The sequence below is a fragment of the Osmerus eperlanus genome, chromosome 3, assembly GCF_963692335.1.
Source record: "Osmerus eperlanus chromosome 3, fOsmEpe2.1, whole genome shotgun sequence".
Taxonomy (NCBI): Eukaryota; Metazoa; Chordata; class Actinopteri; order Osmeriformes; family Osmeridae; genus Osmerus; species Osmerus eperlanus.
In genome coordinates this window covers 2,345,443-2,364,664 of record NC_085020.1, presented here as the reverse complement: position 1 = coordinate 2,364,664, position 19,222 = coordinate 2,345,443, and the positions used below count along the sequence as shown (strand labels likewise).

At 46.8% G+C, this 19,222-nt stretch overlaps 2 protein-coding genes across 2 annotated transcripts in view; one reads left to right on the top strand and one right to left on the bottom strand.

Annotated features, from left to right (window-relative positions):
• Nucleotides 1-1,244: 1,244 nt before the first annotated feature.
• On the bottom strand, nucleotides 1,245-10,614 carry wdfy2 (WD repeat and FYVE domain containing 2). Its single transcript, XM_062456437.1, has 12 exons — nucleotides 10,293-10,614; nucleotides 9,333-9,400; nucleotides 8,530-8,603; nucleotides 7,695-7,749; nucleotides 7,374-7,524; nucleotides 5,939-6,051; nucleotides 4,866-4,992; nucleotides 4,608-4,713; nucleotides 3,641-3,742; nucleotides 3,180-3,310; nucleotides 2,648-2,756; nucleotides 1,245-2,298 (listed from the first exon to the last, which is right to left on the bottom strand). The coding sequence occupies exons 1-12, from the start codon at nucleotides 10,427-10,429 to the stop codon at nucleotides 2,269-2,271; spliced, it is 1,203 nt and encodes a 400-aa protein (XP_062312421.1). The 5' UTR covers nucleotides 10,430-10,614; the 3' UTR covers nucleotides 1,245-2,268.
• Nucleotides 10,615-11,245: 631 nt separating this feature from the next.
• ints6 (integrator complex subunit 6) overlaps nucleotides 11,246-19,222 on the top strand; it is an 18,009-nt gene continuing 10,032 nt past the window's right edge. Inside the window, exons 1-5 of the mRNA XM_062456426.1 lie at nucleotides 11,246-11,674; nucleotides 11,816-11,893; nucleotides 12,449-12,598; nucleotides 17,006-17,095; nucleotides 18,503-18,686. Of these exons, the coding sequence (XP_062312410.1) occupies nucleotides 11,564-11,674; nucleotides 11,816-11,893; nucleotides 12,449-12,598; nucleotides 17,006-17,095; nucleotides 18,503-18,686 (613 nt within the window). The 5' untranslated portion in view covers nucleotides 11,246-11,563. The remainder of the gene's footprint in view (nucleotides 11,675-11,815; nucleotides 11,894-12,448; nucleotides 12,599-17,005; nucleotides 17,096-18,502; nucleotides 18,687-19,222) is intronic.

Here is a 19,222-nt window from a genome sequence, read left to right as displayed (position 1 = left end):
CTCAGTATAGCTTGAGCCTGGGTTTCCTTATGATAGAGCACATACAGGCTGGGCCAGCAAGCATAGTAGCAGTGACCAAGACAGTTCAAGGAGGGACAGACAAGCGACCAGACCACAAAGGGAAAATGCATGATAAACATTGTCTGATTTTAAATCATACCAGCAGTGTTCAAGAAAACATATTTGTACATCAGTGCATATTAATCTGTGTGAAGGACTTAGACTATTGTCTAATGTTAGCCGATCTTTATACTGTCAGTGTGAATATATCAGACGTCATTATCGGACGAATCTGTCCTTCATACAGGTACACCATATACTCAGTTAGGCTGAAGTTGGAATAAGGACTGTCTTAGTATCGATTGTTATAAAAAAAAAAACATGATTGTTTTATCAACTATTAAACCAGTACAGTTTTGAGGAACTAATAGTAATACAAACATTAAACTGATAAAGATATGGTAAAACATTTTTAAGACAAGGAAAAATGCCCTGGGCAAAATCAGGGAATGTGTGTTGAATGGCTGATGAATCAGATTTTGAAGACGCGAGCTGACACAAGCGTACCGTTACCTGAGCAACGAACAGGGTCAGTGTGGTCAGAAACATGTTGCAGAACAGAAACGTATCCCAACAGTGGATCTGCTGGGGGGAACCCAGGTTCCAGAAGAACAAGCTGCGTTACTTTGTCTAAACTCCAGCGCTCGAGTGATCAACAGAACATAGATTATATATTTTCCACATGGCCATTCATGAGCTTTTTTTCTTCTATGCTACAAATTCAAAGAGTATAAAATGTGTAAAACACAATTTCACTTTGATTCTCTTCTTTCCACACCCTCAATCGATGATTATCTTGGTGTCCAGTACACAATAAATTATGATCAACCACCATACACTGAGGCTAAGATATCAGCAATAAATTAAGTTATTAAACACATTTCAGACACCTGCTATGATATCTATACAGTACAAAGCATTTGCAAACACACGATGCAATCATAACCATTAAAAGTAAGTATGTCTACGCTGCATTTGTACACAACAAAATAAGTGTTGGACGATAAAAAGTGCATAGATATGATTTTGTCCTTTGAGAATTCAAACTGTGATAATTGACATTAAAGGACCAACGTAATTTTCCGTGTCCTTCGTAAAGAAGTCAACGGTAAAGGAAAAGGGAGTAACCGAAATCTTTTCAAACTATGAATCAAAATAATACAAAATCTAGCTAATAATAATCCAACTTTTCCCACATGATTTGCATTCAATCTGGATTTTTTTTAATTTATTTTTTTACCAGTGTGGTCAACTGTAACCTTTATTACAGTTTCATACCACTATCTGTAAGCTGGCACTAACCCAAAACAAACTGGATAAACACGGAGACCGCTCTCTAGTGGTTGGCCCAGAGTACAGCAGATAAACCAACCTAACATCCACAATGTAGAATAACCATTGAAGTAGATAACTATGTAAATGTCAATCCAAAATCAGAAGTATGATTTAATTCAAATAAATAGTTGGAATCAATATCCACGTTTTGAAATGACTCTATAGCTAATGAGTGTTTTATCCTCTGTGGTCGTATGGGACAAAAGAGGAAAAGGCACTTCCATATGACTCTTAAATGTTTTTAAGACAAACTAGTGGTCATCAGGATATGCTAGTTTCCCTTTCATTCAGATTTTAGACATAATCAATCGAGACAAGAGATCCGAAGTGCACAACAAATGTCCAACTATTTGTTTTGATACAAATTTGATATAGAAAGGTTGGTTTACCGCGAGACACATTAATATATGATATGCAAAATGACAAAATGAGAGAGAACAGGTGGTAAGATACTAGCAGACAATAACGGTACACATCTCACAAACCTCCCCTGCCCACATCCACAGAACGGTCCATATCATGACTCTCCCTGTGACGCCAGCAGACTCCGATTCTGTTTACGTTCAGTCAGTGTTGATCAGTTGTTGTTAGGGAGGCTCCTAGAGGCTTGAATAAGCTGCCCAGCTATGTAGGTGTCCCAGCTCCCCCCTCTCTCTCTCTCTCTCTCTCTCTCTCTCTCTCTCTCTCTCTGTCTCTCTCTCTGTCTCTCTCTCTGTCTCTGTCTGTCTGTCTCTGTCTGTCTCTGTCTCTCTCTCTCTGTCTCTCTCTGTCTCTCTCTCTCTCTCTCTCTCTCTCTCTCTCTCTCTCTCTCTCTCTCGATGAGGTGGTTCACGGTGAGCGGAAGGTTCTAGCTCCAGCCTGCCTTGTAATTTCTCAGGACACCACAGGAGTCATGTCCCACAACTGTCAAGAACAAAACACAAATATATTAAATAATATAAAAAAACATCCCCCTTTCTATGGGATGAATATCATGCCAGGATTCAAAACCGTATAAAATAGTTTTCTATGGTCAAAAAATGTCATCTGTCATCACCCACACCACACCACACCCACCCACACCCACACCACACCCACACCAAACCACACCCACACCACACCCACACCACACCCACACCACACCCACCACCCACACCACCCACACCACACCCACCACACCACACCCACACCACACCCACCACCCCCACCACACCACACCCACCACCCACACCACACCCACCACCCACCCACCCACCACACCACACCCACCCACCTTGATAACCCTGTCGGTCCCAGAGGTCAGCAGGCAGCCTCTGGTGGGCTCGTAGTGCAGGTAGACGATGCTGTGCTTGCTGTCATGGAACGTAGCGGTGGGCGCTCGGCTGGAGGGGACGATGACAGTGAGCAGAGACAGGTTATGACAGGTACGCCTTACAGCAAAACATGCTAAGTACATTTCACGTTTATATTTTATTCATTCAGCACATGCTTTTATCCAAAGTGAAGAACAAATAGTGTATAAATAAAGTACAACAGAAGATCAAGGCTGATACAGAACTGCTATAAATGGGTATAATTTGGATATTGTACTTCACCAAACATTATGGTGTGCAGTAAAAAAGCAACAGAGGATTAAAGGGGCACTTGTGACAGTTCTAAACTAGAACTATGATGACTCATCTAAACAGTCCTGTTGGCAATGTTATGGAAAGCACTTTCTCACAAAATATCGAGCATGTCAGGCAGTATTTTACACAACAGTTACCCTTTAACCAGTCTGGTATCGTACGGTAACTGTAACTTACTCCTCATCGGTGATGGACTCATAGCAGCTGTCACACACGCGCACCTCGAACTCAAAACCCATGAGAGGGATGGTGGAGCGTCTGGAGGAGCACTTCCCACACACGGCCTGCCCACACTTCCTGCAGTGGTGCTGGGGGAGGGAGACAGGAAACACTGAGGCTTCACGAGGCCTACCAGCTCTGTGCTCGCAGGAGAGCAGGTACACAGTCACACACAGGCAGATGTAAACATATTCACACCTTTTTTTCTCCCATACACTCACTCTGACTGCTGCACGATAATGTAGGACTTGTACGGTGGATTGTGATTAACATAGCACAAATAGTAAATCCTTCTATTTCTTCCACAGCACTCTCTGTGTTTACAGATTTTAGTTCCAGGGGGAACTTGGAGCTCCCTCTGGTGGTCAGTGTAAGAACTACAGCTCCCAGCAGGAGGTCGGGCGGAGGTGGGGAGGTACCTGGCGCAGGCCTATCTTCTTGCTGTCCCACATCTGCTTGAAGTTCCAGAAGAACGGCTGCTCACACTTCTGACACGAGTCGCTGTCCAGCCACTCTGGAGTCTGACGGAGAGGGCAGAGGTCAGACTATTGAAGCCGTAACCTTTTGATTGGCAGCCACACTCTACCACTGAGCTACAACTGTCCACCTCCTAGAGTGTGGACATGACAAGGCATTCATATGAACATTGTGGTCTAAGAATAGGCAGATGATAATAATAAACTATGAACCAGAGACAAAGGGAAGAGAGGAGAGACACAGAGAGAGAGAGACACAGACACAGAGAGAGAGAGCGAGAGAGCGAGAGAAAGAGGGAGGGAGAGATGAAGGGAGAGGAAGAGAGAGGGAGAGCGAGGGAGAGATGAAGAGAGAGGAAGATGAGGATAGGAGGAGGAGACACTGCAGGTTAATTAGGAGCAGTCTCTATGAAGCCACTGACTAACTGTCAGGGGAGAGAGAGGGAAGGAGATGGTTAATATGTCACAGGCTTCACTGAGCATGCTCTTTATAGAAGAGTGAGGCTTTTGTGTGCGTGTGATTGTGTGTGACTGTGTGTGTGTGCGTGTAACTGAGTGTGTGTGACTGTGTGTCTGAGCAGGCGTTCTGTGTTTGTTCTGGTAGCTGTTCCCGTGTGTGTCCTGAGGCGATAATCCTCCTGGGGTGAAACAGTGTGTTCCTCCGTCCCAGCGCTGCTCTGGGGTGTAACGCTGCTGAACACTGCATTACACATGTGCAGACACGCACAGCATCCACTCAAGCTGCTTGTTCTTGGGGATTTTGAGACTACGGGCTAGGCAGGATGATTCTGTGTGTGTATGTACGTGTGAGTGTATTGTTCTTTTGATCAGCATGAGCCTTGTATTCAGCTCAACTCCCCCTTTCCAACCTTCCCTTTTTTGATCCCTCCCTCCCTCCCTCCTGTCCCACCTCTTGTCGGTTAACGTCCATGTTCCAGATGACGATGCCTCCGTCGGAGCTGCAGGAGATCAGCTGGCGTGTGTGTGGAGCGTAACACAACCCCTGCACCTTCTCACTGGCGTGCACACACACACACACACACACAGGTATGAAAGAACTCATACAGCCTTCTAGGGTTGCTGTCCATCAGGATCAGTATTTGTGTGTGTGTGTGTGTGTGTACACTATGTGTGATGTGTGTGTGTGTACCGTGTGTGCCAGTCTTACTGGTGGCCCTGCAGCTCGATGGCGGTGCCCTTGCGCCCCCCGATGTCCCACATAATGATGGAGTGGTCTGAGCTGCCGGAGAACAGCACCCTCTGGACCGGGTCCCAGCACAGGGCCGTCACACTGCCTGGGAGAGGAGCGCACACACACACACACACACATATATATATACACACACACAGACAGACACACACACACACAGCAACAGTTAGTGAGTGCTTGTTGTATCATGGCCTCTGTCTGGAACACAGGCCATTAAAGGACAGGCTCAGTGATGTCTCAGCTGGCTGTTAGCATGGTAAACATGTGCAGCTCAGCTGATAAGAGGCCTGAAACAGTCCTGTCAGCGATGCTACAGCCACTCACTACAGCTCTCAGGAAGTAGACACACAGACAGGAAGTTGGAGGAACCAATGGACTCCTCACACAGGAAGAAGTTACTTTGAAGATCAAAAACAACTTTCTTGAGGCGCCCAGGTAGCTCAGGAGAGGCCTTACAGCAGCAGCCTGGGTTTGAATCCAACCTGGGCCCTTTTCCACATGACTTCCCCTCTGTCACTCTGTCTCTCTCCCTGACTTTCCCATCACACTTAACTTACAAACTGTCCAGTAAAGCATGAAAAAGACCCCAAATATATCTTTAAAAACAACTTTATTAACTCCTCTGCCAATGCAGCCGTGCTGTCGCTAGATTATTCTCTCTACTAGGGTCATGTTCAGTTCAAACTCCTTCCTTTCTTTACTTGTGTTATTGACATATCCAGCAATGTTTGGACAGGTCAATGCATGCGCTACCCTGCACTGTGCTTACCAAGCATGTCAGATCAGCTGGTTTGTAAAGAAGAAAAAAAGATGTTTCTAGAAATCTTGGGACAGAACCTTACACGAGAGAAAAACTCACCAGGAACAAAACAAAACTTGAAACCATCCATTCTGAAACATCAGCAGCAATTTATGTTTTATAGTGATCACTGTTAATAGACTGAAGCGGTGTGTTAGTGTACCTGTGTGTGTGTACCTGTGTGTATGTGTGTGTGTGCGTGTGTGTATGTGTGTGTGTACGTGTGTCGTACCTGTGTGTCCTTTGAAGGTGGTGACCAGGCTGCAGCTGTCCTGCTCCAGCTTCAGGATGGTCACCTGACCTGACTGGTCGCCCACGAACGCATGCCTGGTCTCCACGTCAAACCTTGGGTTTAAGAGGTCAAGGAGGATGTACCACCATGGAGACGGATGGGCTCACTACCCGCTCACGAGACTACCCGCTCACGAGACTACCCGCTTCCCCTCATCAGTTATCAGAGACATCGATGTTACAGTATTTCCTCAACTTCAAACTATTTATACAATGTTTGGGAGTTCAGTCGAATGTTTCTGTGTGATTCTGGACATGAGGACAGCCAGTTCTTCATCTGACCCAGACAGGCAAGAGAGAACATGCCCTCAGGAGGAAGGAAAGGCCCTGGACAAAGTGTCCCTCAAGGCAGAATCTCATTTTCCTTCCCTTGAAAACTCCACAGTACTAATCTAATAGTGCAGACCAAGTCAAGGCTGCGGTTGTTATTGGCAACTAAAGATAAATGTTGAAATTGCATGATACAATTATTTATTTTTCCTCATTTTCAAAGACTACATTAGCAAAAAAAAGATTAGACACAATTCTCATTTGTTACAATCACTGAATCAAGATTAGTAATGAACTCGTGGCTCCAATTTCACCAAATTTATTCAGACAAAAGTATACTGTAAAGACATTTTTTCATCTTTGAGTTTATCATACATCTCCAGTCCTATATTACGGTTGCATTTACTTTACTTCAACATTTAACTATTTACGGCTATGTTGCCAGTGACTTGCTAGTTAATTAGGGGAAAATATAATAATATGACTCATTATATTGGGAAAAATCAATCGAGATCCCATGAATATGCATTCCGGCCCATTCATCACCACAGCGAGGGCTTCTCTCTGCAGCAGCACCCCCCCCCCCCCCCCCCAGACAGCTCATTGGTATGGAGCAGCAGTTCAGAGTGGACTCCAGCCTTTCATGTCTCCATTAGAGAAAACACACACACACAGTGCACACACAAACAGTGCACACACACACTCTGTTTCTCTGACAACCGCATGACTGACAGCTATTGTTAGCCTCTCCCCGTAACAAAAGCGACTGGGAAGCTAATCTCACCGAGTCCTCACTCTGTTCTTGAGTTGGCACAAAGACGTAGACTCCCAGAGAACTGCAGGTTCTCATGACAACCTGCAGCCATACAGTGGAGGGTTCATATTATTATATGTAATTGCTTTTTCTTTTTTTTTACTCGTTCGTTTCGCCACCGAACAAGGGCTAAGCAGACAGCGTGCTACCCTGGTGTCCTAGTTTGGTCCAGCTTGACCTGGTTGGGCTCAGCTTCAAACAGCATAGAGAGTAGTGTGTGTAGATGGGCAGGTGTGTGTGTAGAGGGGAAGGTGTGCTCGTTGGCATGTGTGTGTGTATGAGGGAAGGATACTGCAGACCAGAGACCCAGGCAGGGGTCCTGTAGCTGCCCAGTTGTTGTCCGCTCTCAGAGCAGTGCCAGGTGAAGACCTTATCCTGGCCCGTGCTCAAGACCCACTCCATCTCCAGGACAAACAGAACCACCGTCACCCGGCCCTGGTGGGCTGTGGGGGAAGACACACACACACACACATTAATAGAAGGCCAATCTCTTTGCCAAGGCGGGTCACTTCTTGTGGCTGACCTCCTCAGCTTGTCCAGCGGTTTCTCAGCCCTCTCTCTCACACACACACACACTTTCAAACCACGATCACACACACATTTCCTCTCTTACCCTGGTACTTCCTCGCTGGGGTCATCTCGTTATAGTCCTCTGATAGAACGAACTCCTGAGAGACAGGAAATTAAGGACATCAACATTTCGCTTGGTGAAATTATTCAAAATGCAGTGCCATTATATTTTTGCTACGCTTGTCTCATCCTTAAACAACTCCAAGCCAACCTTTTAAAAACTATCTGTATTTGGTGGTTGACTTGTATACTAATGACAGTACTAATGTTCTTTAAAGTTTTACATGGGTAATGTGATTCTTGTCCAGATTCAATACCCTTTGAATCTAATTCACTCCTACAGAAAAGGTACATTCAGTATCTCTGGGGTAATCCGCCCCAACAGTTTAGCCAATCATGCAAGAGATTACAGAGAGGCAACTCCTTCAGGAGTATTGATTGGTTGCGAGTGTCTGGAGGAAGCTAGACTGAGGCAGTGAAAGGAGAGCTCTTCAGAGACCAGAGAAAGTCTTAACATAATAGCTTGACTGAACACGACAGACTTGCCCACCCCCCCCCATATGACCCTTGGGTTTGGGTGAGTATGTGTGTCAATATGCAGTAGCCTATTGAAGATGGCAGCTTCCTTTATAATTTAATATTTTGTCAAATACACAATACGTCCTTTTACAATTTTTGTATTTATTTTTTGTCAAGGCCATTTACACAGAAGTTAGTACTTTATGACTGGTTATGCAAAGATAATTTAGACCATACAGTATGTGCAACTATTACAATACTGCTTAAGTGAAGGTCTATATTACAAGCTTAGATGTACATTGGATCTGCAGAATAGGGCGTGTTTATGGGGTCACTAGACCAGAGAGGTGTTTACTCACAGTCACGGCTCCTGTGTCCAGTCCCACCGACAGCCTCCTGGTCTCTGGGTTAAAGGACATACAGGAACAGGAGGCTGGAGGGAAGATGGAAAAAAACAGTCTGTCAATAAGACCGTGTGTGTCTGTCTACAGTGGGCACCATTCTCCAGTGAAGTGTGACGGGAAAGGCAGCCAGAGAGAGGGGAAGACATGCAGCAAAGGGCCCAGGCCGGATTCGAACCCAGGCCACTGCGGTAAGGCCTCCGCCTACATGGAATGCACACTTATCCGGTGACACAATTTTTTTGTGACGTATTAATGTGCCTGGACGCTCAGTCACACACACTTGTACAAGCTGAAAGACCCAGAATCAGACAGACACCCACTGTTCTGACGCCACAGCAACTGTGAGTCACTGTGAGCGAGAAGAGGGAAGGGAGACAGGATGAGAGGATGACAGGACTCGTCTACCGAGGGAAACGAAACTGATGAATGTGTGGGGGGACGGTAAGCCAGCCTGACCCCTACCAGGAACATGCATGGGCAGAGCAGGAAGGAGCTGGGAAGCTTTCACTACTGGCTACTCAGAACTCTGCTAGATCGGCACCCAACCAAGTGACATTAATTATTCATCCAACAGGTTAAAGTGAGGTGCAGTCCAGCATGCTGTTAGTCTCATTGAAAGGGGAACAGATGGTATCACAGCTTAATGAGAAAATTGATGAGCAAAATAATTACAGTAATGTTGTCTGAATAGGTTAAGTCTATAAAACTGGAGTAACTACAGTTATAATGACTGAAAATGACATGGGAAGGTGTCTTACTTGGCATTGTCTGGTACACACTAGGCCAGTACTGGCCACTGTCTCTCTTCAACCATATTCTGATAGTTCTGCAGATTCAAACAGAAGATTAGTGATAACGCCAGGAGGATGTAGAGGCAAAATGGCTGTTTTCTGCTTACTTTAACCACTAGAATATATAAGGTCTCACACATACAGTTTACATTTAAAGTACATGTTTAAGCGTTAAACATTTAGTTTCGCTGACCTAAACACAACAAATCTGCCAGTACACCCAAATACAGACACGTTTTAGGTACACTCAAAAAGTACTGAGTTGGGTACCGGTTCTTCACTTTCAGCTATGTTTTTCATTCTTTTTCGCTTGTGTGTATATAGTTAATTTGACCTGGCACATGGCTCCTAAGAAGAGTCATATGCAACTGCTTATGTCGACTCGCTGATTGTGAGTATACAGTATAGAAATAGGAGGAGACGTTAAATGGTCCAAATGAAATACTTGGCATTTATAATAAGGGTAAATTAACAAAAATATATCACGTCGGCTACGATGAAAAAGACCGTATGTTCGCTTGTGGGTCAAATGTTTCATGTGCCCCAGCGCACTTGAGTAGAAATTACAAGGCTCCGTGTCAGCTGACTTAGACATGAATTGCTGCTTTATTCACTTAGAGGCAATTCCGCAAGTTACAGAGACTACTTGACCATGTCCAGTATACTGGTATGGTGAGGTGACCAGTATAGCATGATGTGCGTAGTTCCAGGTCAAATAATTCCGTGCAAACGCGAGCAATGGCCGAAAGAACAGTTTATGGCCGGGTCAACCCACTCTCTAATCCCCTTCTAAATGCGATTTTTTTTCTAATACAAGCATATACAACAGGCGTAACATGATTATAATTTATGTCATTTGAAAAACATGTATCGCAGCTAGCTAGCTAACGTTTATTCCCACAAAAGCTGGACAACACGCGGTTGTACCTGTCCTCAGAAACGCTGATAACCCCGTCTTCCTTCGGGATGATTACCGCTGTGCTCACTACATCTTGGAAAGCCTCGATTGTGCTCTGCAGAACAGGCTTCCGAGTCTGTGGTGTGGGGTGCATCTCTGCCGCCATAGAGACCTCCTTCGGCAGGTTTTGCTCTGGAAAACATACCACCGAAATCACATAGATGTGATGTGGTAGTTGCTTCTGCTTAGCTTAGCCGCATGTAGACAGATTCAGTATCAAGTATGTTGTGACAGCCAGGGATGTTGCTGGTCAGCTGACAGTAACGTTCACCTACAGTACGCCCACAGTATCACTCAAACATAGATATGGAAATAACTAGACTGGCAATCTGCCGGATGTTTACAGACTTTTGCGGAAGTCAAGAACTATCATTGCAAGCTTTTAGCGTTATGCCAGATCATGCAAATTATCAAATTATTCTTCAACGCTATCGCTGAAACATTTCACAGTAAAGGGATAATGTAATGACTAGCACAAATTTAGTCTCAAACAGGTGATCATATAAACTCAAATTAGCCACCGTATCCAGTGCCTTTCACTCAGAGTGATAACTTTAGAACATAATGTTTTTCTTCAGATTTATAAACTACTCTGTTACGTTTTTCATTAACTATGTATTTTTGAATATCGTGATGAGTTTGGTTTCATATAGAGCTAATACGTTTAATTGCTAAACTAACTCTAAATCCATTTTCATTGCTTGATAATAAAATATATATTCGCGCATTCGTCAAAGCAGACATGCGCTTGAGAGTCGTGTGGCCAAAGTCTGATTTAAATATGGTAATAGCTAAGTTCAAACAGCCTATCAGTAACCGAATGAATTTACACGTGACGCTCAAAGACCGCTTGGGAGGCGGTGTCAAGTGCGGAGCCGAGGTTAAAACCAGTGGACAAGTCAGAGCGCATTCAGTGTAGGGAGAAACAGGGATAGGATGTGACGGGGAAAGTAGTGTTCATGAAACTAATTTTTTCTTACAAAATATTATCAAAAACAACAAAATCCCTCGCAAATCAATAACCTGCCCATAGGGTTTGAGGTTTTTATTTAAGTTTATAGACGAAGGGCATTTAGACTCACTATTCTATACTTTTTTTTAAGAATGTGTGAGACAGTTAGCCCGCTAGCTAGCTAGCTAGAAGGAGTGTGATAGAGGCGGAGGGAGAACAAAAGATTTTTTGCGTTTTGGTCGGTTGCACTGACATCAAGTCCATGCAGAACGTGTCATCACTAACACAATGCCCGTGTTACTTTTTCTGATAGACACGTCCGCTTCAATGAACCAGCGCACCCATCTGGGCACTACCTATCTGGACATAGCAAAAGGCGCTGTTGAGACTTTCATGAAGGTACTGTAACCTCTGGACGAACCGTTCTGAAGACCCCACGAGGGCGGGATCGCGGTTGTGATATAAAATAACCAAGCCAACCTGTCAACATAGCTAACATAACGACAATCGTGGCTAAATAGTTCTTTATTCTTTCCACAGCTCAGAGGGAGAGACCCCGCGAGCAGAGGAGACCGGTATATGTTGGTAAATTTTGAGGACGTTCCCGTCGGAATAAAGGTATAGTTTATTTTCGGTCATGTCCAGCTTCAGCTACATTGCATCTCATCGCTCCACCACGTTGTCCGATCATCACATCAATTGTGTAGAAAAAAAATCTTCAGGAGGAGCTTTCATACCCCCTTTAAAACATGGCCGACATTTTGTTTCAATGTGAGCTGCAAGGAACTATGGGTGATATTTATACAAATAGATAGCGAGGTGGTGTCAAGTTGGAAGGAGAGGAGGTGACTTTACTAGCACAGAATGGAAACTGTGTTTTCGTCCCATCAAAAACGTTTACAGATGGCGATTAAAGTAAATGTTCCCTATACAGCGTAGACATTGCTGTTTTGCTTGACTTAATAGCGAAATAAAACGAAAAGTAAACGGCCTATCTGTTCTCAATCAAGTCTCAAGATAAACAATGTCAAAGTTGATATTTCACCTGACCCTTGACTGCTAGCAATGTTTTGACTGGAAGCAGAAACGTCTCCCTTTAAAAAAATAAAAATGAAGTGCACTTGTTGTACACATGTTGTTAATGATTAATTCAACTTTTGTCTCCCTCATAAGGCTGGATGGAAAGAGAGCCACTCGACCTTCATGACAGAGCTGAGAAACCTTCAGGCCAATGGACTCACAGCAATTGGCCAATCTTTGAGGACTGCTTTTGATTTACTCAATCTCAATAGATTAGTCACTGGGATAGACAACTATGGACAGGTATGTTGTATACAAAGATAGCGAGGAGAGGGAGACGTTACAGCAGCTTATGTTCTAGTGCCCCTACCATGATCTGCCCACACCTCCCAAAGGCCCTCATCTCACAGTCGTACAAGCATCCCAAACCTGCACACTGTCCCACGTGCCCTCCTGAGGGAGCGCGGCGGAAGGATACAAAAACAGAGCCGTCTCACACCCTGTCAACATCTGAAACCTTTTTCTAGTTTCTTGGTTAGTTTCCGAGGTCGATCCAATGCCCCTGTTTTCGATGGCACATATAGGAATTTTTCCAGTATAATGGAACGTTCAAAGTAGCGTTGTACATTAAGTTATTGTCAAATTAATGTAAGATAAATCTTGGGACTGGCGCAGCAGTGTACATAAATGATATCTGATACTGTTTAAAAACAAGATGTATTTGCGAAGTACACTACACATGCAGTATGTGGAAAGGTTTAGAAGCATAACTGATGTACACATAAACGTACATGATAGTCACAGACTGGGGCAGGAGAAGTTTGAACACCTCTAAAAGTCATTAACACGTTGGCACATTTCTAACATAGTTTCACAATGTTTCCAATTGTCGTTTTCTTGTTTCTCTAGAAGGCAAAGGGCCACATTCCTCCTCAGGGGAGCTGTTGAAACCACTTCACTCTTATTTCTCTTAATGAGCATCGTCAGACCGTTGACAGTTGGAGATAAGATTAGCCCACTTGTTGTTCCTACAGAGGGGACTTCCTGCTTTGTTTAGAACTACATCTCCCACAGCGATTTTCACAGGCTAGACATTCATTAGGTCTCAATGTTGACATGCCTGTTATAGTCACACTGGATGTTTAAGGCCAGTGGATTTTACCCCTGGTCTCGGTAAGTACGTCCCTTTTTTGCCACACTCCGGTCCTCAGTCCAGGCAGATCCTCGTGAATAGATGGCACGTCTAGAGCTGTAAGCGTCCAGTATTGGTGAAGGTTTGTGAGCTGATAAGTACCCTGTTATTATGAAAGGAGGCATCCAGGTTTAACCAGGGAGGCTGGGGGGAGACCTCAGGACTCCTCAAGGATAATGCATACGTACAGATATGAATAATGTATGCAGCTGAACGGGCCAGGGGACTGAAGTGGTTCTCTCACTGCAGACGGGGCACAGCATGCCTGGCGCAGGGACATGGGCACACAAGCAGGGCAGACGTGCCCGCACACACCTTACATACACACACTGACCGACACGGGCATGTGAAGACGAACTCGCTGACTCACACGCCTCAATCGCGCGTGTGTGTTGTGTTGTTGGTCTAAATTGGAGTCCGTCCTCCCTCAGCCTGCGATGATCAGGGGCTAGTTTGAACTCCCTCAGCCTGCGAGGATCAGGGGCTAGTTCGAAAGCGGCAACGCTTCACTTTCCCCCTTCTCGTCTGGCCACGCCCCTCCCGAGCGTCATCCTCTCTCAGCGCGTCTTTGTTTACGTCTGGCCTCGGCTGTGTCTAAGTAGCTGACACTGGCTCCCTCTGTGTCCCCAGCCACATGGGAGGTTCAGGCAAAGGATTCTCTACACAGTGAGGTTACGTGTGGAGGTGGAAGGAGGCAGGGCTGGACTGTTGAGATGCAGCCGGGAGTTTAGAGAAAGCACTCGCGTTGAGGTTGAGTGTGTGGGAGTGGAGGTGTGCGCTCGTATCACCACATGATGAGATATGAGCAGGGCCCCAGTGTCTTATAGCCTGTTGGCATGTATATGGAAAAGGGAGGCATTCTCATTTGTCCTCAGATACAGAAATATATTTTCTGGTGTTAGTCAGGGGAGTCAGGTGGCTAAGCGGTGAGGGAGTCGGGCTAGTAATCTGAAGGTTGCCAGTTCGATTCCCAGCCGTGCCAAATGACGTTGTGTCCTTGGGCAAGGCACTTCACCCTACCCTCCTCGGGGGGAATGTCCCTGTACTTACTGTAAGTCGCTCTGGATAAGAGCGTCTGCTAAATGACTAAATGTAAATGTAGTCAGGATACAGGGATAAGGGTTAGATTTGTAACAAGATACCATAGCCTTGAGTAGAGTATAGGTCTTAGATGAGCCGTGTTGTAATATTTTTGATCTCTTCCACTAGGGTGTGGTGTTATCTGGGAAGTGTGTAGTAGTTTAGTAGCAGAGTTCACTGACTCACATCAGAGGTGAGGAGAGGGAGAGGGTGACAAGGAGGTGTGTGTGGCGGCAGCCAGCAGACTTGATGGGTTTCTCTGTACAGTGATGAAGAGCTCTCCTGGTTGCCAGGCGTCTGAAATCACCCTCCCTGGAGAGAAAGGGAGGGAGGGAGGGTGAGAGAGAAGGAAGGAAGGAGAGAGTAGGTAATGTGTGACCAGCCTGTAGGTAATGTAGATTGATTAGATTTTCAGGAGACAGAGGTTGAACAAGAGGGAGAGATGAGGAAACTGCAGGGGGGATAACGCCAACCTGGCAACTGACCTGATGGAGATCTGATTAGCCCTTTCTATCGGTGTGTTAGCAGACCTGGCAACATGCCAATGCACATGGACTCAACTCCTGCTTAGTGTACTAGATTGGCAGACACATAGGTATACATGGATTTGCCTGAGCAGAACAAACCCAGGGGATATTTCTCTTACGTTAACTTTGAGGAGCACCAAGAAGCAATGGTTTGACTTGTGGCAGTGTGTTCACAAAAGAGCTGGGTTTGAATGTTATGGGATGTGAAGCTTCCAGGACTGACGGGTGGGTAACTCGACACATTAGCATGCTACATCATGGACGTCTCCTATCGCCAGGCTGATCTGAGAGGGAAATCTAGGTTGTCATGGAAACCCTACACTGTCTTCCCGAATGTGGGACTGTGGACTTTTTATGTAACTCCAAATGTATTGCTCAGCAGAAATAGACTTGGAGGGGAGGGAGATGCTGGCATTAATAACCATCAGTGTCATAGTGAGCCTCAGGGTATCCAGCAGGTCAGCCATGTCGACATGTTCAGGGCTTTGTGTACCTGTGGCTGTGCTGTGGGCTGTGCAGAGCCTGACTATACGTGGCTGTGCTGTGGGCTGTGCAGAGCCTGACTATACGTGGCTGTGCTTTGGGCTGTGCAGAGCCTGACTATACGTGGCTGTGCTTTGGGCTGTGCAGAGCCTGACTATACGTGGCTGTGCTGTGGGCTGTGCAGAGCCTGACTATACGTGGCTGTGCTGTGGGCTGTGCAGAGCCTGACTATACGTGGCTGTGCTTTGGGCTGTGCAGAGCCTGACTATACGTGGCTGTGCTTTGGGCTGTGTGGAGCCTGACTATACGTGGCTGTGCTTTGGGCTGTGTGGAGCCTGACTATACGTGGCTGTGCTTTGGGCTGTGTGGAGCCTGACTATACGTGGCTGTGCTTTGGGCTGTGTGGAGCCTGACTATACGTGGCTGTGCTTTGGGCTGTGCAGAGCCTGGCTATACTAAAGGGATATGCCGTGTTTGTCATCGGGTCAGTGTTTCACAACGCTTGAAGAAAATTAGTATTTTCTTATTTAAAGGGAGAGTTAAGTGTTTAACAGGTGTAGAGAATGTGTATTTCAGAGATTAGTGTTGTGTCACTGTCACAAAAACATCCTGTGTATTTCAGAGATTTGTGTCGTGGGATTACAAGATGGACAGAGTAGTATGCTGCTCTAGTCTAGATTTTAATCGTCTCGTTTCTCACCTCTGACTCACACCCAGTCTTGTTCTCTCTCTCCCTCCACCATTCCTCCCTCGCTCTCTCTCTCCCTCCACCATTCCTACCTCGCTCTCTCTCTCCCTCTACCATTCCTACCTCGCTCTCTCTCTCCCTCCACCATTCCTCCCTCGCTCTCTCTCTCCCTCCACCATTCCTCCCTCGCTCTCTCTCTCCCTCCACCATTCCTCCCTCGCTCTCTCTCTCCCTCCACCATTCCTCCCTCGCTCTCTCTCTCCCTCCACCATTCCTCCCTCGCTCTCTCTCTCCCTCCACCATTCCTCCCTCGTTCTCTCTCTCCCTCCACCATTCCTCCCTCGCTCTCTCTATCTCCACCATTCCTCCCTCGCTCTCTCTCCCTCCACCATTCCTCCCTCGCTCTCTCTCTCCCTCCACCATTCCTCCCTCGCTCTCTCTCCCTCCACCATTCCTCGCTCTCTCTCTCCCTCCACCATTCCTCCCTCGCTCTCTCTCTCCCTGACTCCTGCTCCTCCTTTCACTGGATGTCTGTCATGCTGAATGTGTCTCAAGTCAGATATTGATTTATTAACGATGGTCTTTATGGTGAGATCATGCAGAATGTAAATAAAGGCCTTTTTTGGAGTACTTTGTAAATACTTTGACTGTGAATGCAACATTGTTTATGCTTTCTTAAAATGACATTTTGGACACATGCTTAGTTTGAATGATCTCTCTCTCTCTGTTTTTCTTTACAGGGCAGGAATCCCTTTTTTCTGGAGCCGGCCATCATAGTAGCTATCACCGACGGCAACAAGCTGACCAGCAGCGGTGGAGTCCAGGAAGAGGTCAGCAATGGTCTCCACGGAGACGGGGGTGTAACGGACAGGATCACTTCCTGTTGCTGTGTGGGCCCTCTTAGGCTCCGCCTCCTCAAGTTTACCACAAGCATCACCTCCTCCCTGACACAGCTGTCTGCATAATGTCTACATAATGTCTACATAATGTCTACACACTCAGAGACACACTCAGGGAGACCCAGGGATAGAGACACTCTATAGAGACACTCTATCCCTGGATGGCAGATGCAGTGTTGCCAAGCAACAGGCTGGCAGAGTCACAACCCCAACATGCTAACAACACAGGATGTGGTCTTTGTTTACGATGAAGTGTCAACACAGCCAATGACGTGGCTTGCTGAGCTGTAGTTTAACAAAGCCATATTTGAGATCCACATCTTGGTCAACCATGTCCATGGCAGGCTATGGTGCAGCTCTACGGGGCTGTTGAGGCCAGTACGGGCTGGCCGTCAGTTCGTCCAGGCTAAACCTCCCATGCGTGGCTCAGCTCTCCCAGAGGAGTGACGTTAGACCAGGCCCTCGGACCACTGCTGTCTAAACCAGGGCTTCTGTTAGAGCTCAGGTTCTCTCTCTCCCACACACCCTCAGCAAGCAAGCAAAACATTTCTCTTCCAGTGGAGACACGACTGAGCTATTAAAACCACTTACAGCATGACCATGGAACCAGATTTAGGTGAAAGGAATGTCTAGAAATAGATTGTTCCAGAAGGCAAGCCTGTGTTTAGTGTGTCAAGTGTTGGTGGACTTGGCTGTGTCAGTGTTTAGAGAAATGTGTCTGGTTTAGGAGCTGCTGAAGCCTGTCTTCATCACACACACACTCTGTGTGTTCAGACTCTCCACATGACCTCGTTTAGGTCTCCATCTCTCTCACACACTCACGGTTTAACCTAGATCTTGAACTCATCCCAGCGCCGTGTGGAACAAGTCCATCACTCAGACATTCAGTTCCTCTCACACCCCCTGTCTGGTCTGTTCTACCACTGTCTAGATCTCTCCATCTCTCATACCTCTGTCTGTTTTGTCTTTCTCTCTTTACCTCATGCTTTCCCCCCTCACTTCCTACCCACCTCTCTCCTCCCCCTCTCACTCCTCCCACCTCCCCCTCTCTCCTCCCTCTCTCTCCTTCTCCTCCCTCTCTCTCCTCCTCCTCCCCCTCCCTCCTCCCCCTCTCACTCCTCCCACCTCCCCCTCTCTCCTCCCTCTCTCTCCTCCCTCTCTCTCCTCCTCCTCCCCCTCCCTCCTCCCCCTCTCACTCCTCCCACCTCCCCCTCTCTCCTCCCTCTCTCCTTCTCCCTCTCTCTCCTCCTCCTCCCCCTCTCTCCTCCCTCTCTCCTTCTCCCTCTCTCTCCTCCTCCTCCCCCTCTCTCCTCCCTCTCTCTCCTCCCCCTCCTCCAGCTGCACCTGCCCCTGACCACCCCCCTGCCGGGCAGCGAGCTGACCAAGGAGCCCTTCCGCTGGGACCAGCGTCTCTTCGCCCTGGTGCTGCGCATCTCCGGCCACGCCTCCGTGGACCCTGAGCCCCTGGGAGGGGTTCCCCAGGACGACTCAGCCATCACCCCCATGTGTGAGGTCACCGGAGGTGAGGAGGGGAGAGGGGTGTGTGTGCTCACTTTGTAAAAATCATCCCCATATGTGAGGTTACTGGAGATGAGAGGGGTGGGGAAAGGTGTTTGTGTGTGTGTGTGTGTACACTTCAAAACAACACCATTTATTCCATTCCTCCGCACCGTTTTAGTCCTGATAAGTTTACAGTGGTGTCTAGAACGATCCGGCCTGGCCTGGACCCTCTGTCCTGTAGTGCTGGCCTGGACCCTCTGTCCTGTAGTGCTGGCCTGGACCCTCTGTCCTGTAGTGCTGGCCTGGACCCTCTGTCCTGTAGTGCTGGCCTGGACCCTCTGTCCTGTAGTGCTGGCCTGGACCCTCTGTCCTGTAGTGCTGGCCTGGACCCTCTGTCCTGTAGTGCTGGCCTGCCGCCCCTGGTGGAGAGGAAGCACATACTGCTGATGGAGCTCAAGATGAAAGGACACACATTCACATGTGACAGATTGATGGCCTGTGCCTTTGTGCCTAGTCTCCAATCATTCACCATGATGCCACACACACACACACACACAC

Excerpts from the sequence above, each read along its gene's own strand:
- wdfy2 (XM_062456437.1), bottom strand. The coding sequence starts at position 10,429 with ATGGCGGCAGAGATGCACCCCACACCACAGACTCGGAAGCCTGTTCTG. Across the intron at positions 7,525-7,694 it reads CCCAGCGAGGAAGTACCAGG|CCCACCAGGGCCGGGTGACG; the intron begins GTAAGAGAGGAA and ends CTTCCCCCACAG. Across the intron at positions 6,052-7,373 it reads GCCTGGGTCTCTGGTCTGCA|GTTTGACGTGGAGACCAGGC; the intron begins GTATCCTTCCCT and ends CTTAAACCCAAG.